At 47.8% G+C, this 25,957-nt stretch overlaps 1 protein-coding gene across 1 annotated transcript; it reads left to right on the forward strand.

Annotated features, from left to right (window-relative positions):
- The first annotated feature begins 7,682 nt into the window (after positions 1-7,682).
- On the forward strand, positions 7,683-22,531 carry TIMM22 (translocase of inner mitochondrial membrane 22). The gene is made up of 4 exons (XM_044286788.1): positions 7,683-7,954; positions 11,606-11,802; positions 20,794-20,866; positions 22,154-22,531. The coding sequence occupies exons 1-4, from the start codon at positions 7,717-7,719 to the stop codon at positions 22,228-22,230; spliced, it is 585 nt and encodes a 194-aa protein (XP_044142723.1). The 5' UTR covers positions 7,683-7,716; the 3' UTR covers positions 22,231-22,531.
- The last annotated feature ends 3,426 nt before the right edge of the window (positions 22,532-25,957 follow it).

Consider the following 25,957-nt stretch of genomic DNA (forward strand, 5'->3'; position numbering starts at 1 on the left):
CTTCCCAACTCCAGCGCCCACTAATTGCTGGCTCTTACCTCTCTCTCTCTGCCCCGATCTCTACTGCAGCTGACAGGTACCAGTTGTAATACTCACAGGCGAGCACTAGAGGGCGTCAGGGACACGTCCCGAGCCTCCTCCCCCTCCTCCGCACACGGCGCCGCACAGCATCCTGGGAAACGTGGTTTCGTCGGCGTACGCGGGACAAGCCGTTAGCCGCTCTAAGAACTACATTACCCAAGAGTCTTTTGGATCAGCAGAAGCTTATTTTGGGGGCTGTAGTCTTTTCCATGACGACGACCTGCGCCCCCACATGTCCTTGCAGAGCTACAATGCAGCTTTAACTCCTTCGTGGTGGCCCTGTGATGTGCAGCCTGATCATAGCAGATGTCAGTGTCACTAAGATGTGCAGGGAGATGGAGGCAGAAGGGATAGACTGGAATGTGTGGGAGGTGTAATGGATCAGCCATTGTAATGTGGGCTCATACAGCTGCTGACCGCTGTGCTGTAATACTGAGCCCAGATGGGCAATCCCTGCGCCGTCTACGGCTGATCTGATGGGACGCCTTAGTAATCCCTGCGCCGTCTACGGCTGATCTGATGGGACGCCTTAGTAATCCCTGCGCCGTCTACGGCTGATCTGATGGGACGCCTTAGTAATCACTGCGCCGTCTACGGCTGATCTGATGGGATGCCTTAGTAATCCCTGCGCCGTCTACGGCTGATCTGATGGGATGCCTTAGTAATCCCTGCGCCGTCTACGGCTGATCTGATGGGACGCCTTAGTAATCCCTGCGCCGTCTACGGCTGATCTGATGGGACGCCTTAGTAATCCCTGCGCCGTCTACGGCTGATCTGATGGGACGCCTTAGTAATCACTGCGCCGTCTACGGCTGATCTGATGGGACGCCTTAGTAATCACCCCTGGTTACTGTATTGTTATTCGGGTAGACGCCGCCATCTTTGTACTTTTTAGATAGCTCCCCTCCCAATTTTTTTTCCCCTTTTTTAGTGTTTTCGGTCACCCCAGTGCTGCTAAAAAGTGCAGGAGGAGGCGGTCTGTGCGGAAGTGCAGTGAGTCCATCGGGACAAAGATTACGTTTTCTGCCCCAGCGATGTATCTAATCCAATGGCAGAATATAAAGGGGCTTATTTACTAATCTAAAATGTGTCTAAATTAGGCGTATTTCAGGTGCAACGGTTAGCTGTGCCGATTTCTGCGACTTCTCCCCGCTCACGCTAGGTGTACAGTTGTGGGTGGAGAAGTGGACAGGCCGGCAGGCAGTGGCGTACACACAATCCATGGGGCCCCGGTGCGAAACTGATCCATGGCCCCCCCGGTCTCGGGAGGGGCATTTCCCCGGGCAATAGGAGATTATGGGGCACCTGTGTCCCCAACCGCCCTCAAACCACAGCCCCACACATAAATCGCGCCCGTACCTCTTACATCCAGTGATGTCTCCTTCGATGTAGATGTTCTCTGTCCTCGTCTTCTCCTTTCAGACCAGACCACCGTTTTTTAATCTCTGCAGTTTGACAAAAAAATAAAATCTTAGTTTACTACTTTTCCATCATCCTACCATCTTCTGGACAAAACATCCTACTACCCCAATACTGTGCCCTGTGGTCCCTAATAGTGCCCCCAATTGTGTGCCAGTAACAAGTGCCTCTCTCCCCCCCCCCCCATGTGCCAGTATCAAGTGCCAAAACCCCCGTGTGCCAGTATCAAGTGCCAAAACCCCCGTGTGCCAGTATCAAGTGCCAAAACCCCCGTGGGCCAGTATCAAGTGCCAAAACCCCCGTGTGCCAGTATCAAGTGCCAAAACCCCCGTGTGCCAGTATCTGTCACGGCTGTTTAAGGGTAACAAGAGCATACACAGTAAAAAGAGCTACTGACCGGACCCAAACTAGGTAAGAGAAAGGGTGACCCCTGTCAGACCCTCAACACTCTCCCTATGCTGCTAAAGCACATGCCCGGATCCATGTGGTGGAACGAGGCATGCCCGCGTGCCTAAGACTGATGAGCCCTGTAACCCCTACACTAGTGGAAGGGGCACGGCCACCGATGCCCTGCTCAGAATATGGAGGGAACCGTGGCCACCTCAGATCCAGTCAGAAAATCACCAGGTACACAACAATGTCTGCACACTTAGCTGATGGAGCTGCAGCCGCAGAGAAGACGGATCCAAGGGCCGCTGGCAATATCCGGAGTGCTTGCAGCAACAGAACACAGGTCCAGAGAGCTAATAGCTTAACAAGTGAAGATACTCAAGGCAGAGCTACAACTGAAAAGAGAAATATAATCCACGCCCTGCAATAGGAGGAGGGGTGATTTAAAGGCAGGGAAATCAAAGGCAGGAGGAACAGCTGGGAGTAAAGACCTCATCACAGGGGCGGAGAAACAGAACAGTGAGAACACCTCCAAACTCTAAGTGACATCATCACAGGGGTGGAGACACAGAGCTGTGAGAACGTCTCAAAGCTCTGGTAGTGACAGTATCAAGTGCCAAAACCCCCGTGTGCCAGTATCAAGTGCCAAAACCCCCGTGTGCCAGTATCAAGTGCCAAACCTCCCATGTGCCAGTATCAAGTGCCAAACCTCCCATGTGCCAGTATCAAGTGCCAAACCCCCCCATGTGCCAGTATCAAGTGCCAACCCCCCCTTCATTTACCAGTATCAAGTGCCAACCCCCCCTTCATTTACCAGTATCAAGTGCCAAACCCCCCCTCATTTGCCAGTATGAAGTGCCAACCCCCCTCTATTTGCCAGTAAGTGCCAAGTTGCCAACCCCCCCATTTGCCAGTAAGAAGTGCCAACCCCCCTATTTGCCAGTAAGAAGTGCCAACCCCCTCCCCCTCATTTGCCAATATGAAGTGCCTCCTCATGTCCCAGTAAAGTCCGGTATAAAAAAATAAACCCTAAGGCCTAGTTCACACTTCAGTGTTTGGTCAGTGATTTCCATCAGTGATTTGTGAGCCAAAACCAGAAGTGGAGCCTCCATAGACATTAGGTAGAAGGGAAAGATCTGCTCCTGTTCTATGTTTAGAGCTGCACCTGGTTTTGTCTCACAAATCACTGATGGAAATCACTGACCAAACACTGAAGTGTGAACGAGGCCTTATACTTACCTCCTTAGCAGCGATGCGATGCATCCCCCCTGGAGTGCCGGGCCGGGTCGCAACTGCGACCCCTGTATGTACGCCACTGCCGGCAGCCTTGTCTCATTCGCCATCCTCTATGCCTGGTTTAGGCTACTTTCACATCTGCGCTTTCCCTTTCCGCTATTGAGATCCGTCACAGGATCTCAATACTGGAGGAAAACACTTCCGTTTTGTCCTCATTCATTGTCAGCGGTAACAAAACTGAACGAAACGGAGTGCACCAGAATGCATTCTGTTCAGTTTCATTACGTTGCCATGCCAGACACAAAGGCGCAGCTAGCAGCGTTTTTTTGTGCGTCCTGGTATACGGAGTAAGACGGATCCGTCGAAACTCGCAATGTAAGTCAATGGAGACGGATCCGTTTTCTCTGACACAAAAGAAAACGGATCCGTCCCCTTATGACTTACAATGGTTTTAGAGATGGATCCATCATGGCGTTTTTAGAGATAATACAACCGGATCTGTTCATAACGGATGCAGACGGTTGTATTATCATGACGGATCCAGACACACACAGGTGTGAAAGTAACCTTAGGCGTAGAAAATGGTCTAAATGAGGCATGCTCAACCTGCGGCCCTCCAGCTGTTGCAAAACTACAACAGCTATCATCTTACAGAAGGGCATGGTGGGAGTTGTAGTTTTACAACAGCTGGAGGGCCGCAGGTTGAGCATCCCTGGTCTAAATGTAAGACAGCAAGGAAGCTGTCCTATATTTAGAACTTGCGCTGGAAGCGCAAAAGTTATGGAGAGGCCGGCACCTCTTCATAACTGCGGCGGATCCTCCGCCAGCTATAGGGGGTATTAGGACCGGCGTCTAAAACGCCGGTCATAATAAATGTGTCCCCCTGGATATTCCCCGCCTGACCTAGCTATGACCCGTGGGTCTATTCTGGATGGTGTAGAAGAAGCTGTGGATCGCACATCCACTGGCCATTGCTGTACAGGAGGCACTTACCATACACTTCAATCAGAACGCATAGGCCCACTCACCACGTCAAGGTGGCCTCCCTGCTATGAACTGGCACAGTGCCGTATGGCAGCCCCACCCTGCTGTCAGGCTAAGCCCCCACAGCACTGCACCGTACGGACAGATCTCAAAAGCTCACCTCTCTATGTGGTCTCAGAAACCAGACTGACACCAGGTTTGGGCAGTCTGCTGCTAATTATAATCTCCTGGGTTGAATAGGAGGTGTGCTGATACCATGAAAAATGGGGGGACAGACTACAGACCCCAAACTTGTTCCCCAACGCCCTCGAGAAATCATGAGAAAGTGGCCTCCCCTTGATGAAGCCTAGGGCCTCCTGTGCTGGGTGCCTCTCAGCACCCCTGGAGGTCAAAGTAGGTTTTGGATCCCAATGATGGAACAGCCAGGTTCAAGGAGAAAGAAGAACCGGACCCCAGTAGTCCACCCCCGAGAAATGCCCATGACAGGCAGGCATGGAAACTGAACAGAAACTAAATAACCCCTATGGTCTGGTCTCACCCGGCATTGGATGCAGATGCTTGTAACAATTTGAAGAAAATCTGTCACCAGGACAGACCTTGAAAGGGGTATTCCCATTTGAGACAATGGGGGCATATCACCACCAAGCGCTCTCCCCATAGGAGCGCACCATGCTTTCACGGCCACAGCTCCCATTCATTTCTATGGGACCGATGGAAATAGCCGAGCCAGCGCACAGCTATTTTTGGCAGCCCCATAAAAGGAATGGAGGGCGGCTGCGCATGGTCAGTGCGCCCTCCACAACTTTCGTGGCCCTGCTCTCGGTGTAGGTCCCACCACTCGGACCATCAGACAATGGGAGCATATCCTAGTGATATTTCTCCATTGTCTGAGATGGGGATATCCCTTTAATTTACTAGATGCCTTAAAAAGTACAAGCCGTCAGGAGCCCAGAACTGATTCAGCAAACTTCTGTTCTAGCAGATCTATGATCATGCCATGTTGTCACATAGCCCCCTAATTCCCGGCCTACTTTATATGGTGTCGTGGATGTGGTTACGTGGTTATGCGCTGCCAATTGGCTGAGCAGGACAGTCGGTATTAGGCTTTGATGTTATGGTTCACTGGTGCAGAGTGCTAATACATAAAAAACAATACCTTTGTATGTGCCCAAATAGCAGTGCCATGCTCTATTATTCCACCATGCTTTGTACAGTAAAAGAGAATCCCTAAGGGTCCGCAATATGCGGGCACTGGACGTGTGCTGGTGCCCGTGTGCTCCCCGCATCACGGATGTGGACTCATTCACTTGAATGGGTCCGCAATCCGGAGCTGCGGTGTGGAACAGAGCCACGGAACCCCAAGGAATCACTGCGGAGTGCTTCTGCGGGGTTTCTCTCTGTGCCTCCGCACCACAAAAAAAATAGAACATGTTTCCGGCCACCACCTTCCCTGCTCCGTTCTCTGGGACCCGCACCTATCAGACAATGGGGACATATCCTAGCGTTATGCCCCCATTTTCTCAGATGGGAACAATCCGTTTTCAGCAAGCACCCGCAGCCTGCCTCTTAATAGATTTATACTTACCTCTGCTGTGTCCATGTTTTAGAGTTAACATCTAGTGCAGCATGGACATGGTCACATGCTCTGCTGCAGCCAATGACTGGCTGCAGAGGTGAGGTGCAGGTCTCACCTCCAGAATGGGTCCTTCAAGTGAACAGAGAGCAAGCCTTGTATGTGCAGCCACGTTCCATTCACCACCATGGGACTTCCGTAAATTGACAAGTGCTGGCTGTTTCAGGAAGTCCCATAGTGGTGAATGGAGGGGTGGCTGCGCTTACGTGGCCTGCTTTTCATTCATTGCTATGGGAGTTCCGAAAATAGCTGTGTGCCTGCTATAGCAGTGAATGGAGAGGACGCTGAGCAAGCGCTGTGTGCTCTCCTTCACTGCGGGATCCTGTTCTTGGGATACTGTATGAGCGGGTCCCAGAGGTGTTACGAGAACACCATAAATGTCCCAGATGGGAATAACCTTTAAGAATACGTAAGAAAGTGGGTCAGAGAGAAGGAAATTAGATTGTGAGCCACATGGACTGATGACCATCCCTGAGTATACTGGCGCTGTATCTGAAACGGAAAACTAGGTTAAAGAGGGCCCCTCACCTCCCCTGACAGGACTTTTTAGTAACTATTTGCATTCCCCATGTGCTAACAATTCTATAGCATGTTGTCATATAACTCTGTTGTGCCATTCCTCTATTATTCCATCTAGAAGTTTATTAATGACTTGCTAGCAGTTTGCAATAATGGCCAAACTGTGCGTCCCTGTCACAGGGAACGCTGATTGGATAATGTCTGACTGTACACGGACACAGATCCTACTGGTGACACCCATCTGGACCTCTATTGGCAACTGATGGCAATTCATTCATAGTTTTCTACTAGGAATAATAGAGTAATGGCACAACATGGAGTCATAAGAACAGAGGCTCCAGAATTGTTATTACATGGGGAATGTACAGTAGATACTCACTAAAAGAAGAGAGGTGACAGGTCCTCCTTAGGGCTCATGCATACGACTGGACGTATTTCGCCATCCGCAAAACACAGATCAGCAAAAAAAAGGATGACATCAGTGTGACATCCGATCCGTATTGCATCCGTTTTTTGTTTGCAGATCCATTGTAACAATGCCTGTCCTTTTCCGCAAAACGGACAAGAATAGGGCATCTTCTATTTTTTTTGGGCAGAATGGACATACGGAAGGGGAATACACATGGAGTAAATGGGTCCGCAGTTTTTTTGCGGACCCATTGAAGTGAATGGTACCGAATACTGACCTGTAAAAAAACAAAAAATAAATTTGTGTGCATGATCCCTTAAAGGGGTTGTCTCACTTCAGCAAATAGCATTTATCCTGTAGAGAAAGTTAATACAGGGCACTTACTAATGTATTGTGATTGTCCATGTTGCCTCCTTTGCTGGCTGGATTCATTTTTCCATCACATTATACACTGCTCGTTTCCATGGTTACAGATCACTCCGCAATCCTGCACTGGTGGCCGTGCTTGTAGATTATAGGAAAATGCTCCAGCCTATGTGAGCTCCCACGGTCTTGGCCACTATAGAAGCTAAAGCTTCGACCACCGCTGGTGGATTGTAGGATGGTCGTAACCATGGAAACAAGCAGTGTATAATGTGATGCTAAAACAGATCAAGCCAGCAAATAAATCAATATGGACAATCACAATACATTAGTAAGTGCCTTGTATTTACTATCTAAATGATAAATGCCATTTGCTGAATCCCCGCCCACCTATGAGCGCCCCCTGCAGGCTGGCCTCCGCCATACACTGCTCTACTCTCCGGGGAGGTTTGACAGCAGTGGGAGGACGCGGCGGTCACGTGATTCCCTGGCCTTGTGACGAATCTGCCGCTGCGGTGGCTCTGGTGTCCCGGCTGCTCTCCTTTTTCTCATTAATCACAGAATATATGCTGTAGTAATAAGGCAGTGTCGCAGCTTATCACTAACGTTTTATTTATGCTAAACTTATTTTTATGTCCCGTGTGGAAAGTGCGCCGCGGAATCTATCACGTGCCTGACTGTCATGGCGGCGCCCGGTGGAAGCGCAGTGATGACCCCCGGGGCTCCGTCCTCTCCCGGGGACGGCACGCTGCAGTACAGCCTGATTCTGGAACACTTGGTTGGAGATAAGAGGAGACCGAAGGATGTGATTCCAGGGGGGCTCGGGGGGATCCCCACACCCCTAAAATCCGAGGAGCAGAAGACGATGGAGCGGGTGATGGAGAGCTGCGGCTTCAAGGCGGCCCTAGCCTGTGTGGGCGGTAAGTGCCCGGTCACCAGGGATGGAGGGAGGGCGCCTCACACTGGTCAGCAGCACCCTGTCATCCAAAATGGCTCCAGTCTCTGGTCAGACAGTGCTGCGGCCATTGGACGTCACAGGTCACTGGCGGCTAAATGGTTAATAGAAGGCCCAAAGGTGCTGCTTGGTATTTTCATTATCTCCCATTCATACAGTCTTGTCCGATCTGACGTGCATGCTGGGCCCCCCGACCTCCAGGGACTATATAAAGGGGTTGTCCTATTACCCTGCTGATCACGAGCACTGGGGCCAGTGCTCCCTGTATGAATGGAGTGGTTGACGCTTAGGCTACTTTCACACTTGCGGAACTGCCCGCCGGATCCGCCAATCTGGATGTGACTGAAAGCATTTGTGAGACGCATCTGGATCTGTCTTGTATCTTTTTTTCACATTTTAAGGGCTCTTTCACACCTGCGTTCTTGTCTTCCGGCATAGAGTTCCGTCGTCGGGGCTCTATGCCGGAAGAATCCTGATCAGTTTTATCCTAATGCATTCTGAATGGAGTGAAATCCGTTCAGGATGCATCAGGATGTCTTTAGTTTCGGAACGGAACGTTTTTTGGCCGGAGAAAATACCGCAGCATGCTGCGCTTTTTGCTCCGGCCAAAAATCCTGAACACTTGCCGCAAGGCCGGATCCGGAATTAATGCCCATTGAAAGGCATTGATCCGGATCCGGCCTTAAGCTAAACGTCGTTTCGGCGCATTGCCGGATCCGACGTTTAGCTTTTTTAGAGTGGTTACCATGGCTGCCGGGACGCTAAAGTCCTGGCAGCCATGGTAAAGTGTAGCGGGGGAGCAGCATACTTTCCGTCCGTGCGGCTCCAGAGTGATGTCAGGGCGCCCCACGCACATGGATGACGTGCTCGCATGGCACGTCATCCATGCGCATGGGGCGCTCTGGCGTCACTCTGGAGCGCCCCGGGAGCCGCATGGACTGTAAGTATACCGCTCACCCGCTCCCCACTACTACTACTACACTTTAATAGCGTCCTGGCTGCCATAGTAACACTGAAAGCATTTTGAAGACGGGTCCGTCTTCAAATGCTTTCAGTACACTTGCGTTTTTCCGGATCCGACGTGTAATTCCGGCAAGTGGAGTACACGCCGGATCCGGAGAACGCAAGTGTGAAAGAGGCCTTACCGGTCTGCAATGCCGGACCCGGCACTAATACATTCCTATGGGGAAAAATGCCGGATCCGGCATTTCGACAAGTCTTCAGTTTTTTTCACCGGAGATAAAACCGTAGCATGCTGCATGGGGATATGCCTGATCAGTTCTTTTCTGGTATTGAGCCCCTGTGACGGAACTCAGTGCTGGAAAAGAAAAAACGCTAATGTGAAAGTAGCCTTAGGGCTCTTTCACACTTGCGTTCTTTTGTTCCAGCATAGAGTTCCGTCGTCGGGGCTCTATGCCGGAAGAATCCAGTTTTATCCTAATGCATTCTGAATGGAGTGAAATCCGTTCAGGATGTCTTCAGTTCCGGAATGGAACGTTTTTTGGCTGGAGAAAATACCGCAGCATGCTGCACTTTTTGCTCCGGCCAAAAATCCTGAAGACTTGCCACAAGGCCGGATCCGGAATTAATGCCCATTGAAAGGCATTGATCCGGATCCGGCCTTAAGCTAAACGTCGTTTCGGCGCATTGCCGGATCCGACGTTTAGCTTTTTCTGAATGGTTACCATGGCTGCCGGGACGCTAAAGTCCTGGCAGCCATGGTAAAGTGTAGTGGGGAGCGGGGGAGCACCATACTTGCCGTCCGTGCGGCTCCCGGGACGCTCCAGAGTGACGTCAGGGCGCCCCACGTGCATGGATGACTTGATCGCATAGCACGTCATCCATGCGCATGGGGCGCTCTGACGTCATTCTGAAGCGCCCCGGGAGCCGCGCGGACTGTAAGTATACCGCTTCCCCGCTCCTACTATGGCAACCAGGACTTTAATAGCGTCCTGGCTGCCATAGTAACACTAAAAGCATTTTGAAGACGGATCCGTCTTCAAATGCTTTCAGTACACTTGCGTTTTTCCGGATCCGGCGTGTAATTCTGGCAAGTGGAGTACACGCCGGATCCGGACAACGCAAGTGTGAAAGAGGCCTTAATTCAACTCTATGGACCTGCTGGAGATAACGGCTTGACTGTCCAGCAGACACATAATGCTTAGTGACCACCACTTAATTTAAACTGGGGAGCATGGGCCCCCATTCTTGTGATTGACAGGGGCCAACGCGGTTGGACTCCCACCAATTAGACACTTAACCCTGTCCTGTGAATAGTAATTAAAGGACCCAGACATACCCCCTAATATGAGCCAGTTCATGCTCCGATGTTCTCCTTTGCCCCGTGCTGAATCGCGCAATAAAAAGTCATTTTTTGGAGTTCTGGTGACGTACTGGGCTCTCCATAGGGACTGCTAGTTGGAGGCTTCCGCCCAGCAGTGAGCCTGGTGATGTCATCGGCACTAATGGGCGGGCTTTAGCGCTGCCCTAGCCTGCAAAACTGCTGGGGCAGCACTAAAGCCCACCCATCAGAGCCAGTGACGTCACCGTGTTCTCTGCTAGGCGGGAAGCCTCCACATAGCAGCGTAAAAACATAAAGAAGCCGTGGAGAGCATCGGAGCATGAAATGGCTCATATCAGGGGGACTGCCTGGGTGAAAATGTGGGTATGTCCTGGGTTCAGAGCTGAGCCCCATGAAGAGGTTGTGCAGTGGCTTAATCCTTAGGATAGGTCATCAATATAATGTCGGTGGGGTCTGATTCCCCGCACTCCTCCGATCAGCTGTTTACAGCTGGTCTAATGTTACTGCCGCACGCCATTAATAAATCTGGTGTATTTTGCGAATCTGCCCCTGGCCCCGTGTCTGATGCTTTACAGAAGTGTCTAGTGAGGCGTAGACATCTGTTCTTTTTGGCCCAGATCAATAATAGGTTTCTGTAAACTGATTTCTGCAATGTACGGGGTAGACTGAAGACTGTGGGGCTGATTCATACGACCGTATGATCAAAAGAGCCCTGTGCAGGATCCCACCGACCATCAGACATGCCCTATATGTACCCAGCAGTATAGAACCCCAGGACACCATGTCTGCTATCATTACATGCCAAGTCACCCGCGACCAGCTCTGTATCCCTCAACCTCATACTTCACCCATTGAGCTGCATTGTTTGAAGTATCGGTATGTTATTTCACGTGGGGCCAGCATTAATGATCCTCTATTATGTGTCATTTTCATTCATTTATTAGTCTGGTAACCCGATCCTGTACAGTCAAAACCAATCAAACATCAAAGACCCCCCGAGGCCGGTGAATGCCACCATCTGCAGTTCCTCCACAGCATGGGGGGGGGGGTTAGGGTTACCACATTTCTTAGGCATGTCTTCTGTATTGTGTGTTACTGGCTACATGGGAGCCCCTGATCTGAATTAGGTGCTCCTGTGTAGCATGGTGGGCACTACTACAGTCCTTATAGTGGCACAGCTTAGCCGCCCAGAGACACTTGGGCAGCAATGACTACAGCAGACCTCTTCAGGTCTAGAAGTACAACTCCCAGCATGTCCTGACAGCCAGATGTGGCATAGTTGTTCCATCTAATGGTCTCTGCGTTCTCTTTCAGGTTTTGTCCTCGGTGGAGCCTTTGGTGTTTTTACGGCAGGTATTGATAGCAATGTCGGCTTTGACCCTAAAGATCCGTATCGTACCCCCACTGCCAAAGAAGTACTGAAGGATATGGGTCAGAGAGGAATGTCTTACGCCAAAAACTTTGCCATCGTCGGTGCCATGTTCTCCTGTACAGAGTGTTTAGTGGAATCTGTAAGTAGTTCTATCCACCATGTCCCTTCTCCAATATACGGTGTGCATGTTCGCTGTGACTGCTAGCACGCCTTGGACGTCTGAGAGGTTGTAGTCGTATGGAAGGCCAGAGATGAGGAGAAGCAAGTGTATGTTGGAGAAAAAGGTTTTCCTTTCCTCCCAACCAAAACCAAAGCAGCCTAAACCCAGCCGCATTCCCAACCCTAATGTTATGTCAGTATTGGTTAACCCCTTCCCGACCTATGACGAGTATACACGTCATGGCATTAAACTGTCACCATGTCTACAGACATGGTCACTGTCACAGAAACCAACTACCTAAAACATAGCTTTTATTCTCAATACAATAAAATCAAGAGGTCCCCCACTTGGGGACTGATACACGTACAACACAGACAAACAAAAACCGTAAGTAGCCAACAAGGATCAGGTATAGATGTTGCAGTACTGGCAATGGGTACTGAGCAACCATATAGGGTCCCTGGTATATCCCTAGGATATCCCTGGTCTATTCTCTGCCCAGAGATGCCCCCAGATGGTAGAGGCACTCTGTCCCCGTGCCTAAAGCTATCTGTCATTGAAGTGCCCTTACCACACAGGTTGGCCCATATGGATGCCTGGGTCATTCAATGCGCTAGATATAATACTGTTGGTAATATAGTTCTGGTCTCGACAAAGAAGATAATACAGTAAGCCACGATCAATGCTTAGTGGCCACACACCAACGGTTTAACAGACATAAACCAAAATCAAAACAAAGAAAATAACTGGAGCACCCCCATGGCAGTATATAGCTGCCACGGATTTCACAACAATGGTGCACTATAATAAATCACAACAGGTCCAAAATAAGGATAAGATGAATTAAATCAATACTCATCTGTTGCTGTATTGGTCCTGAGCAGCGACCTGCGGCTTGGGGTGCTCCAGGGGGCACTGAAAATACGGCTATGGTGACAGCGCTGAGTGCCGGCTGTTACACACAGCCAGGCACCCAGGGTCAATGCCGAGGGGGGGTCCTGTGACACCCCCCCCCCCCCCGTATCGGTGATCGCTGCAAACCGCAGGTCAATTCAGACCTGCGGTTCGCAGCGCTTTCTGTAGTTTCTGATCCCTGCGGTCCCTGACCGCGGGGATCAGAAACTTTAAAATGACCAAAATAAAGTTTTTTTTACCCCCTGCACCCCTGAATGATTTCATGGCGGTGGGAGGTGCAGGGGGGGTGTTGCGGGCGGTGACCCCATTTTGGAAACTACACCCCTCAAGGTATTCAAAACTGATTTTACTAACTTTGTTAACCCTTTAAGTGTTCCACAAGAGTTAGTTGCAAATGGAGATGAAATTTCAGAATTTCTATTTTTTGTTACTTTGCCTCACAAAAAGTGTAATATAGAGCAACCAAAAATCATATGCACCCTAACATAGTACCAACAAAACTGCCACCTTATCCCGTAGTTTTCAAAATGGGGTCACTCTTTTGGAATTTCTAACCTAGGGGTGCATCAGGGGGGCTTCAAATGGGACATGGTGTCCAAAAAAACTGTCTAGCAAAATCTGCCTTTCAAAAACCGTATGGCATTCCTTTCCTTCTGCGCCCTGCCGTGTGCCCGTACAGCAGTTTGCGACCACATATGGGGTGTTTCTGTAAACTACAGAATCGGGGCCATAAATAATGAGTTTTGTTTGGCTGTTAACCTTTGCTTTGTAACTGGAAAAATAAAATTGTAAAATGGAAAATTTGCCAAAAAATTGAAATTCTGACATTTCATCTCTATTTGCCAATAACTCTTGTGGAACACCTAAAGGGTTAACGACGTTTGTAAAATCAGTTTTGAATACCTTGAGGGGTGTAGTTTCTTAGATGGGGTCACTTTTATGGAGTTTCTACTCTAGGGGTGCATCAGGGGCTTCAAATGGGACATGGTGTCTAAAAACCAGTCCAGCAAAATCTGCCTTCCAGAAACCATATGGCGCACCTTTTCTTTCTGTGCCCTGCCGTGTGCCCGTACAGCAGTTTACGACCACAGTGTTGAATACCTTGAGGGGTGTAGTTTCCAAAATGGGGTCATTTTTGGGTGGTTTCAATTATGTAAGCCTCACAAAGTGACTTCAGACCTGAACTGGTCCTTTAAAACATGGGTTTTGGAAATTTTCCGAAAAATGCTTCTAAACTTCTAAGCCTTGTAACGTCCCCAAAAAATAAAATGTAATTCCCAAAATGATCCAAACATGAAGTAGACATATGGGGAATGTAAAGTCATCACAATTTTTGGGGGTATTACTATGTATTACAGCAGTAGAGAAACTGAAACTTTGAAATTTGCTAATTTTTCCAGATTTTTGGTAAATTAGGTATTTTTTTGTGCAAAAATATTAATTTTTGGGACGAAAAAACTATCTCAGAACGGCCTGGATAAGTAAAAGCGTTATAAAGTTATTCACACATAAACTGACACTGGTCAGATTTGCAAGAAATAGCCTGGTCCTTAACGTGAAAAATGGCTTGGTCCTGAAAGGGTTAAAGGGGTGGGGGTGGGGGGCAAATAAAGATGCATTGAGGCAAGAGTTAAAGAAATGCTTTCCATCAGTCCCACAGACTTGGCAGGACTCCAGCTTGCCTCAGGTTTTTTTGCCCCGACCCACATTTTAGCAGTCGTTGGGGTCCCAGCAGTCAGATATCCACCGTTCCACTATCTATCATTCAACTAGTGGAAATGTTTTGGGCTAGAATACCCCTTTAATTTTTTTATCCTGATCTCTTCTGTTATTAGGTCATCAGATGGTTGATGGGGGGTTGGGTAGAGCAGAGCAGGGTTTGGCTTGTCTGATCTACTGTTTTACAGAGAGGAAAATAACTTCCCCTTTTTTTTTTTTTTAAGAGATTGGGGTTATTTATCACTTATCATTTATTTTATGCCGTCTCTTATATGCTCTTAAAGGGAACCTGTCACCTGGATTTTGGGTATAGAGCTGAGGACATTGTAAAACAACGCATGCAATGCAACAGCTCACTGCAAACCAAATAAAATGGAAGTGGTGTGGAGTGGGCCCGGCATGCATGTTGGAACCTGCATTCCTTGGAAATAATGGAGGCCATTTTGGCACCAAAAATGACAGAAATCAAAGCAGGCCCAGCATGCATGTGGAACCTACACTCCCTGAATTATATGGTAGCCGTCATGGCACATAACAGGTAGAATTTAGTGTTAGGAACCCGTCTAACTAGAGAGCGCCTTGACGTGCGGAAGACGGGCTCAAATAATTTTGTACAAAATGATTTGTCAAGCATCTCTAATTTATTAGTATAGCACTTGCAATTATTATGCAATTTTGTACTTTATTTGGTTTGCAGAGAGCTGTTGCATTGCATGTTTTGTTTTACAGTGTTGTTCTCAGCCATAGCACCGTGCCCCTGCGCATTGGGATGTGCTGACTGACCCCCTTTTTCTTTGCAGAGCTGAGGACATGGGCTGCTAGATGGCCGCTAGCACATCCGCAATACCCAGTCCCCATAACTCTGTGTGCTTTTATTGTATCAAAAAATCGATTTGATACATATGCAAATTACCCAGAGATGAGTCCTGTCCCTGACTCATCTCACACACAGGACTCATCTCAGGGTAATTTGCATATGTATCAAATCGATTTTTTGACACAATAAAAGCACACAGAGCTATGGGGACTGGGTATTGCAGATGTGCTAGCGGCCATCTAGCAACCCATGTCCTCAGCTCTATACCCAAAATCCAGGTGACAGGTTCCCTTTAATTCCTGATGAGGCGCAGACCTCGTTACAAGTAAGGCACTTCCTCTGGCAGTCTGTGCCCCTATTTTTAGGGGTAGCTGGAGTAGATTTCCATTGTCATTTATGCCAGCCCCCCATTCCCCAGTGGCGAGGGCAGTGTAGAAACGCCGTATGTACCTAAATTTAGGTGTATGGGCGTTCAAAAAGTCACAGACTGGGGGTTTGTGCCTTTTTTTTAATGCCAGAAACTGGAGTTCATAATAAATGACCATCATTATCTCACAAAGTCAACCCCTTTTTTAAAAATAATTAGCTGATTAATTGGTCGTCGTTCCTCACTCCCTGCGATCAGCTACCATTGTCAGGAGATGGTGCATTTGGAAATGTGGCATTGCATGGCGGCCATTCATGTAATGCATGGTCATGGTACGTCTCCTAGAGCAGGGATACTTGGATCTTTAACACGTTCAGGACCTTGGACGAGAATGCTCGTCCTAACTTGCAGGTACTGACAGCCAGGCTCCTGCTGTATCCTCCAGCATTGGTGAAAACACTGATGCCGGTGGATTAACCCCCTGTATGCCGCGGTCACGCTGACCGCAGCATACAGGAGGTTTGCGACAGCTTGTACATCCCCATCGAGTCCCCGTGCAGGCATCAGGACTGCCAGCTACGGAAGCCCAGGAGATCCAGCCCCAGGGCTGGGTCTCCAAGGCAACTGTTAAGGTCTTACAGTGTAAGACACTGACAGTTCAATACAGCAGAATACAGATGTATTGTGCTGTACTAAAACGGGGATCAGACCCTGTCCCATAGTGGGACAAAAAATGAATAAAGAAAAAAAAAGTTTCAAGAAAAAAAAAAAAAAAGTTTCCCCAAATAAAGAAAAAAATAGGGACAAAAAGAAAAGAAAAAGTGTAATAGCAAGTGATCAAAAAGTCATATGCACCCCAAAATAGTGCCAATCAAAACGTCATCTCATCCCGCAAAAATGGTACCCTACCTAAGATAATCGCCCAAAAACTGAAAAAACAATGGCTCTCAGACTATGGAGACACTAAAACATGATTATTTTTTTTTGTTTCAAAAATTAAATCATTGTGTAAAACTTACATAAATAAAACAAAAAGGTAGACATATTGGGTATCGCCGCGTCCGTAAGAACCTGCTCTATAAAAAATGTCACATGACCTAACCCCTCAGGTGAACACCGTAAAAAAATAAAATAAAAACGGTGTAAGAAAAATAATAATTTGGCACCTTACATCACAAAAAGTGTTATAGCAAGCGATCAAAAAGTCATATGCACCCCAAAATGTTGCCAATCAAACCGATTAATCGGGAAAAACAACAAAATTACAAAACAAAGCGGCTTATATGATTTTACTTGAAAAATTATGTTCAAAGGCCATATTAAAACAAATTGTGGATGGCACTGTTATGGGGGGGGATCTGTGGACGACACTATTATGGGGAGATCTGTGGGTGGCGCCGTTGTGGGGAGGGGGGGATCTGTGGGTGGCGCCGTTGTGGAGAGGGGGATCTGTGGGTGGCGCCGTTGTGGGGAGGGGGATCTGTGGGTGGCGCCGTTGTGGGGAGGGGGGATCTGTGGGTGGCGTCGTTGTGGGGAGGGGGGATCTGTGGGTGGCGCCGTTGTGGGGAGGGGGGATCTGTGGGTGGCGCCGTTGTGGGGAGGGGGGATCTGTGGGTGGCGCCGTTGTGGGGAGGGGCATCTGTGGGTGGCACCGTTGTGGGGAGGGGCATCTGTGGGTGGCGCCGTTGTGGGGAGGGGGGATCTGTGGGTGGCGCCGTTGTGGGGAGGGGGGATCTGTGGGTGGCGCCGTTGTGGGGAGGGGCATATGTGCATTGTTATGGGCATAACAGTACACAGATCCCTTTCCCCATAACAGTTCCATACACAGACCCCCCCCCCCCTCCCCATAGCAGTGCCATAGACAGATCCTCCCCTCTCCCCATAACAGCCCCGGCCCTGCTGCTCACAGCAGACTAATCACTCACTGCCTCTTTATTTTACCTTACAATCGTGACGCTCCAGTAACAGGCAGAGCGGACGGCAGCGTAACGTCACTTACTCACGTGACGCACCTGCTCCGCCCACTTTATGAATGAAGGAGGCGGAGCAGGCGCGTCACATGAGTAAGTGACGTTACGCTGCCGTCCGCTCTGCCTGTTACTGGAGCGTCACGATTGTAAGGTAAAATAAAGAGGCAGTGACTTAAAGTAAACCGCCCGCATAGCAACGAATCAGACGATTATTCGATAACTGTATTCGTCGGCAACGAATCCAGTTATCGATTATTATCGATTAATTGTTGCAGCCCTAGTCTAACCTGTCGGATCAATAATATTGTAAATAACAAAAAATAAAAAAAAACTGCTATTTCTTGTTACCTTGCCTCACAAAAAGTGTAATTTATTTTTTTCTAGTTTGCGGACAAGGATAGGCATTATTACAATGGATCCGCAAAAAAATCAGATGCCATAAGGAACGTCATGCACACGACAGTTGTTTTTTTGCGGACCCATTGACTTTAATAGGTCCGCAAAACTTTTATTGCGGACAAGAATAGGACATGTAATACTTTTTTTGCGGATGGGAAACACGGACAGCGGACGCGGACAAGAAATGAATGAGTCAACCGCATTTTTAACAGATCCATAGAAATAAATGGGAAACCATTCGATCTGCAAAAAATCACTGCCGTGTGCATGTAGCCTAAGGCTTAATGCACACGACCGTTCCGTTTTTTGCGGTCCTCAATGAACGGAACGGGCGGGCCATTGCAGAAATGCCTATTCTTGTCCGCAAAACGGACAAAAATAGGACATGTTATTTTTTTTGGCGGGGTCACGGAATGGAGCAACGGATGCGGACCGCTTCTTTTGTGGCCCATTGTGGTGAATGGGTCTGCACCTGAGCGGCAAAAACTGCGTCTCCGATGCGGACCCGAAAAACGGTTGTGTGCATGAGGCCTAAGACTGTTGATCTCTTACCTCTCTGTCCGCAGCTCTTGAATGGCATTGTAAATAATAATGCCCAGTTGTTGGCATGACCTGTGCTCTCGGAGCCTGTAGCAGACGCTCCTCTAGTGTCAACTTGGCCTATAGTCATGAATAATACGTTGGCAACTGCCTTGTGACCTTTCAGAAAAGCTATTCATTTCTAAGGGCTCTTTCACACTTGCGTTCTTTTCTTCCGGCATAGAGTTCCGTCGTCGGGGCTCTATGCCGGAAGAATCCTGATCAGTTTTATCCTAATGCATTCTGAATGGAGTGAAATCCGTTCAGGATGCATCAGGATGTCTTCAGTTCCGGAACGGAATGTTTTTTGGCCGGAGAAAATACCGCAGCATGCTGCGCTTTTTGCTCCGGCCAAAAATCCTGAACACTTGCCGCAAGGCCGCATCCGGAATTAATGCCCATTGAAAGGCATTGATCCGGATCCGGCCTTAAAAGCTAAACGTCGTTTCGGCGCATTGCTGGATACGACGTTTAGCTTTTTCTGAATGGTTACCATGGCTGCCGGGACGCTAAAGTCCTGGCAGCCATAGTAAAGTGTAGTGGGGAGCGGGGGAGCAGCATACTTACCGTCCGTGCGGCTCCCGGGGAGCTCCAGAGTGACGTCAGGGCGCCCCAAGCGCATGGATGACGTGATCGCATGGCACGTCATCCATGTGCATGGGGCGCTCTGACGTCAGTCTGGAGCTCCCCGGGAGCCGCGCGGACTGTAAGTATGCCGCTCCCCGCTCCTACTATGGCAACCAGGACTTTAATAGCGTCCTGGCTGCCATAGTAACACTGAAAGCATTTTGAAGACGGATCCGTCTTCAAATTCCTTTTAGTACACTTGTGTTTTTCCGGATCCGGCGTGTACCTCTGGCAAGTGGAGTACACGCCGGATCCGGACAACGCAAGTGTGAAAGAGGCCTAAGCTGGATCCATTTGTTAATAACCAGTGGTTTCTAACCCATCATAAATAACATATAATAAGGGAACTGTAATGGGCAAGCGTATTAGTTGTCAACAAGAAGATAAAATACAGCAAAGGGCAGAGGTCCAACATTTTATACTACGTGAGGCCATGCAGTAATGGTTGGAGTACATTTATTTTATGCACTTTTATAGCGCTGACATATTCCACGGCGCTTTCCACACAATATGAGTTCCCTATCAGTAGGGCTTTGAAGTGTGGGAGGAAACCGGAGTACCCGGGGAAACCCGCGCAAACACAGGGAGGACATACTAATCCCATGCAGATGTCCTTGAGTTGGATTTGAACCTAGGACCCCAGAGCTGCACGGCACCAGTGCTAACCACTGAGCCAAGTAATTCTGTTACTTGGGCCGATGTCAGGCCAATGATGAGCGCCAACTGCCACTCGTACCGCATGAAAGATGAGATCACCCCACAGATTATTCTGCTCATTTGTTGGGCGATCGGTGGACTTTATACACAGGGCAGTTGTCAGCAATCAGTCCAGGCTGGTGTAAGAGGGCCCTTAGTACTCTGTCGTCAGATTTGGCGTCGCGGGTCAGGCTGCAGGGGATATGAATTCCAGCAAAGTCTAGGGAACGTTCCCTGCTGGCTGAATACAGCCGTACATTCACAGGTTTCATCCTGCTGCAGTGTGGGGGCTGCTTTTTGTGTTACCGTTATTTTTAGCAAGTAATTGTTAAATTGCAGAGAAGAACGCCATGAGATCCATGGTTTGTGCATAGAAATGTTCTGTGCTCTGCCTACACACAGGTGACAATCTCACAGATGAAAGTGTGTTCCGTGTACCAGGCCTCTGAGAACATGCGGTAACGGGAGCGTTTTCCAATGTGCTCCCTGAACTACAAATTAGAGCCTAATCTAGAGAGGGTCCGTGTGCCAGAGGCGAAGCAGCGGTGATATTCTAGATTATTAGATTTGTGGCATGATGCATTGTTCTGCCGACACCAACAGTGTGGTCAGAGGCCTCCCATATTGGCTGTTGTCAGACATGCTCCCTCTTAAATGGCTCGTAATCCCCTGATCTACTGTATGTAACGCTGCACTTTAGCAAGACTTGTCTAATTATTCTGCAGAAGAGCATGAATCTCATAATCCTGCTCAATAACTGGGAATGATGGGTGTCATACTCCAATCTAGAGCGTGCGCCCAGTATAAAGGCCTCCTGCTACACCCCAGATTGGTAATAGACACCTATTTCTAACACTACTTTCTGTCTTTTGTATTTTTAGTATCGAGGAAAGTCAGACTGGAAGAACAGTGTAATGAGCGGATGTATTACAGGGGGCGCTATTGGATTCCGAGGTAAGTAGATAATTGGTAATTACGTGACTTATTTTTCATATTTTTTTCTTTTCAGCCACACAATTGGGTTTCCTGATGCAGTTTTTGAAGTTAAAAATCAGGAGTGGGTCAGAAAAGGAGAGAAAGTATTAAGGACAGATACGTCTCCTCTTTTTTTGAATTCACTTGTGCAGCAGGAAACCTGAATGTGTGGCAGCATCCGTATTCAAGTCCATGGAATGAAGCAGAAAATAGATGAGTAGTGCAGGCTGTGAGACAATGTTGGGAGTTATAGTTCCACAACAGCAGGTTGTAGACCTCTATCTACCTTAAAATGGGTTATACAAGACTACAAAATGCCCCCACATATGCTGGGCCCCTCACAATGAATATACTTACCTGGCTCCCCACAGCTCCTCTGCTGCTTTTCCCCGTGCGCGGAGGAAAACATCCGGTGTCGGGGGAGAGCAGCCAATGGCAGGCGGGACGGGAACGAGCCTCTCTAGCGTCACTCGTGCACGGGAAGAAGCGGCGGTGTGGGGAGCCAGGTAAGTATATTCATTGTGAGGGGCCTGGTATATGGGGGTGCATTTTATAGTCTTGGATAACCCCTTTAAGGACACTTTCACATAAACGTTTTCAGTGTGGGAAATATGCCTAGTGTAACAGCAGTATCTCCCAGACTGAACTGTGCTCCTGTCACATAAACTTGCTGAGCGTTCCTGCCTGGCCTCGGTCATACTGAATTGTACTGACCGCGTTGTGTGAGTACAGTACAATCCGGGAAACACAGCTGTTGCAAGGCTTGCATTTCCTGCACTGAATACTGTAATGTGAAACTGGCCTAACACTGTGTGACACAGAATCATTCTTGTAAGGCCTCATGCACACGGCTGCGGACCCATTCACTTCAATGTTCCGTGGCCCCGCAAAAAAAAAAAATATATAACCTGTCCTATTCTTGTCCGCGCTTTGCAGAGAAGAATAGGCATTTATATTGAAGGCTGTCCGTGCCACTCCGCAAACTGAGGAACGCGCGCCGACGCAATCCGTGTTTTCTGGATACACAAAACACACCACAGTTGTGTGCATGAGGCCTAAGGATGACATGCCCATGTTGCTCCATTACTATATGGGTGTAGTTGTAGAGATTAGGTCATGTAATTCTCCGGTCCTCTCACTTACTGTACCCTGAGAGGTGGGTGGACACGGTGAAGATAAAACCCAGTCCAGATGACTTTCCGTTATACTTGCCCATGTAGGATCATTGATTTGGCTCTCCGTAATCCAGTTTGTGTTCTCTTGCAGCCGGACTTAAAGCTGGAGTGATTGGCTGTGGAGGATTTGCCGCTTTTTCTGCAGTCATAGACTATTACCTGCGGTAGGAACTCTCTGCAGCCAGGTGGCGCTGCTTCACCATGGACATCATTATGTAATAGAAACACATGGGGCTGAGGACGTCGGCACGTCTGTCTCTCCTGATTTTGTACTTGACTTGAAGTATGTTCTTTTACACATCAAGAGTCTCCGTGAGCTGGACAGAAATCCTTGAAGGAAACAATGTGTCTACTTCTTCTGTAAAGAGATCTATTATTGTAGGTTTTACTTGGATACTTATTTATTCATCTGTACATATTGCAGTGGAATTAAAGGAACGCTGCAGGAAAAAAAGCATGCACAGAGCGATGCAGGAAATCTATTGTGTCGTGCTTTGCCGCTTCAGGGAATGTTACAGAAGCAGCTCATTTTCATGTACTTATCTTTTCCTCCTGGCCTCCCAGAGGCCATAACTTTTTTGTTCACATAGGCTTTTTTTTTTTTTTTTTTTGCTGTTTCCAGCAATCTCATAGCAGTGAATGAAGTGGTGGCCGCACTTGCACAGTGAGCCTAGCACACACCCCCTTTAGCTAGTTTCGGAACTCCCATAGTAGTGATTCTGTTCTGGAGTTAGGTGTGGGTTCCACCTCTGGGATCTGCACGTATATGACATTGGTGGCATATTCTAGCAATATGCCACCAATGTCTCAGATGATAAAACCCCTTTAATTGGGTGGAATTGGAAGAAAAAAAAAACTGCAATTCTGCCAGAAGAGTGTGCTGCCTGGGAGGTGGTCACGTGTGTAAACCACCATGTTGAGAGCTATGGCCCCAGCCCAGTATCTACACACGGTAACCATGGACCATTTCAGAAATGCATTCAGGAAGTGACCAACTCGTCCAATTTTCGCAGAATAAAAAAAGCTCAGGTCTAAGGATCATCTCACATGGATAAGGTTGCAACAATAATATCTATACAGTGGATGTTTGTCACATAAATCCTGGTTAATAGTAAAGAAGAGGGTCTTCCTTTCTTCTCCAAAAATGCGCAAACGCTAAAACTGCGCACAAATTTGCAACTTTTTTCTGCTCTGCACTATGCTCGCCAGTTTTCTGAAAGTGGGCGTGTTTTCTTATGTAAATGAATCTCTAGACAGATTTACTATTGGGACTATTTAAAAAGTCGCAATTTCACTTTAGTGAGGACCATGCTTATCTTATGAGACTTTTTAATAGAACATGCGACTTTTTCGTAAAGACGTGCGACTTTTGTAAAAGCTGCTTACTGACGGATAAACTGCTACCGTCAAACCACATTTATTACAGTCTTAAAGGGCTGATCATAAATCTGACTTGGCTAAAACTGACTTTAGCCATATGTGAAAGTGGAGTGAGCTGTCAGAGTCATGATAAATCTGGCCCAGTGTCTTTCAAAATTTATTAATGCGGTTGAAAGAGACATAAGTCCATCAAGTTCAACCAAAAGAGGGGACTCAAAATTTAGAAAAAGGGGAGAGATTTCTACACATTTTCATAAGCATTAATGTCATATACTTTTAAAAATTCATCTAAACCCTTTTTAAAACTGTCCACTCTTCCTGCTGTGACCATGTCCAGAGTAGGTCTATTCCACAGATTCAGTTCTTACAGTAAGGCCTCATGCACACGACCGTTGTGTGTTTTGCAGTCCGGATGGCATCCGTGTGCGTTCCGCAATTTGCCGAACGGCACGGACAGCCATTGATATAACTGCCTATTCTTGTCCGCAAAATGGGCAAGAATAGGACAGGTTATATTTTTTTTGCAGACCATGGAACGGAGCAACGGATGCGGACAGCACACGAAGTGCTATCTGCATCTTTTGCGGCCCCATTGAAGTGAATAGGTCCGCATCCAAGCCGCAAAAACTGCAGCTCGGATGCGGACCAAATCAACGGTCATGTGCATGAGGCCTAAAGAAGCTTTGACGCTTCTGTAGACTGAACTTTTTCTTCTCTAGTCGGAGGCAGTGCCCCCTTGTCTTTTGAGGGCATTTTACATGGAACAGCTTTTCACCATATTTTCTGTACGGCCCATTCATATATTTGTATAGGTTAATCATGTCCCCCCCTTAGACGTCTCTTCTCAAGACTAAATCAATTTAGTATTTTTTCATAACTAAGACCCTCCATGCCCCTTATCAGTTTAGTCGCTCTCCTCTGTACTTTTTCCAGCTGCAGAGCATCCTTTCTATGGACTGGTGCCCATAACTGAACTGCATATTCCAGATGAGGCCTCACCAAAGCTTTATAAAGTGGTAATATTACACCCCTGCCCCCCAGTCCATGCCTCGTTTAATGCATGACAATATCCTGGTAGCCTTAGCCTACGATCTACAAGGACACCCAAATCCTTCTCTACAAGTGATTATCCCAGTGTTACCTCCCCTAGGACAGTGATGGCTAACCTCTGGCACTCCAGCTGTTGTAAAACTGACTCCCAGCATGCACTATTCATTTCTGCGGAGTTGTAAGAACAGCCAAGCAAGTGTAGTTCTTGGGAGTTGTAGTTCTTACCACAGTTGAAGGGCCGGAGGTTAACCATCACAGCCCTAGGACATAAGAAGCACAGAGATTATTACTACCGAGATGCATAACTTTACATTTTTCCACATTGAGCCTCATTTGCCATGTAATGCCCAAACACTCAGAGTCCAAGTCACCTTGTAGTTTATGGACATGTTCCATAGACTGCACTGTACTACACAGCTTAGTGCCATCTGCAAAAATAGAAACAATGCTATTAATTCCATCCTCAATATCATTACTAAATAAATATTAGGGGACCCAGCACTGAACCGTGGTGTACACAACTGATAGCAAAGAAATCATTGACCACAACTCTCTGGACACTGCCCTTCAGCCAGTTTTCAATCCAATTGCAAACTACTTTCCAAGCCTATAGGTCTATAATTACATGTAGGGGACCTAGATTCTTTTTTGAATACGGGCACCACATTTGCCTTGCGCCAGTCACTTGCCACTGTACTAGTCCCTAAAGAATATCTAAAAATTATAAACAAGGGCACAGCAATGACTGAACTGAGCTCTTTAAAGGGAACCTGTCCCCGGGATTTGGGGTATAGAGCTGAGGACATGGGTTGCTAGATGGCCGCTAGCACATCCGCAATACCCAGTCCCTATAGCTCTGTGTGCTTTTATTGTGTAAAAAAACTGATTTGATACATATGCAAATTAACCTGAGATGAGTCCTGTCCCTGACTCATCTCACTACAGGACTCATCTCAGGTTAATTTGCATATGTATCAAATCTTTTTTTACACAATAAAAGCACACAGAGCTATGGGGACTGGGTATTGCGGATGTGCTAGCGGCCATCTAGCAACCCATGTCCTCAGCTCTATACACAAAATCCCGGTGACAGGTTCCCTTTAAGAACTCTTGGGTGTAATCCATCTGGACCCAGAGCCTTGTTCACATCTACCTTATTGAGGCTACTTTCACACTAGTGTTTTTGCTGGATCAGTCAGGGTTCAGCAAAAACACTTCCATTACTGATAATACAACCCTCTACATCCGTTATGAACGGATCCGGTTGTATTATCTTTAAAGGGAACCTGTCACCGGGATTTTGTGTATAGAGCTGAGGACATGGGTTGCTAGATAGCTGCTAGCACATCCGCAATATCCAGCCCCTATAGCTCTGTGTGCTTTTATTGTGTAAAAAAAACGATTTGATACATATGCAAATTAACCTGAGATGAGTCCTGTACGTGAGATGAGTCCTGTACAGGAC

The sequence above is a fragment of the Bufo gargarizans genome, chromosome 3 (assembly GCF_014858855.1).
Source record: "Bufo gargarizans isolate SCDJY-AF-19 chromosome 3, ASM1485885v1, whole genome shotgun sequence".
In the NCBI taxonomy this organism is placed as follows: domain Eukaryota; kingdom Metazoa; phylum Chordata; class Amphibia; order Anura; family Bufonidae; genus Bufo; species Bufo gargarizans.

What these genes read in the sequence shown, in the direction of transcription:
- TIMM22 (XM_044286788.1), top strand. Translation starts at nt 7,717, where the DNA reads ATGGCGGCGCCCGGTGGAAGCGCAGTGATGACCCCCGGGGCTCCGTCC. An exon ending in GGCCCTAGCCTGTGTGGGCG is followed by an intron (nt 7,955 to 11,605) that starts GTAAGTGCCCGG and finishes GTTCTCTTTCAG; the next exon opens with GTTTTGTCCTCGGTGGAGCC. An exon ending in GGGCGCTATTGGATTCCGAG is followed by an intron (nt 20,867 to 22,153) that starts GTAAGTAGATAA and finishes GTTCTCTTGCAG; the next exon opens with CCGGACTTAAAGCTGGAGTG.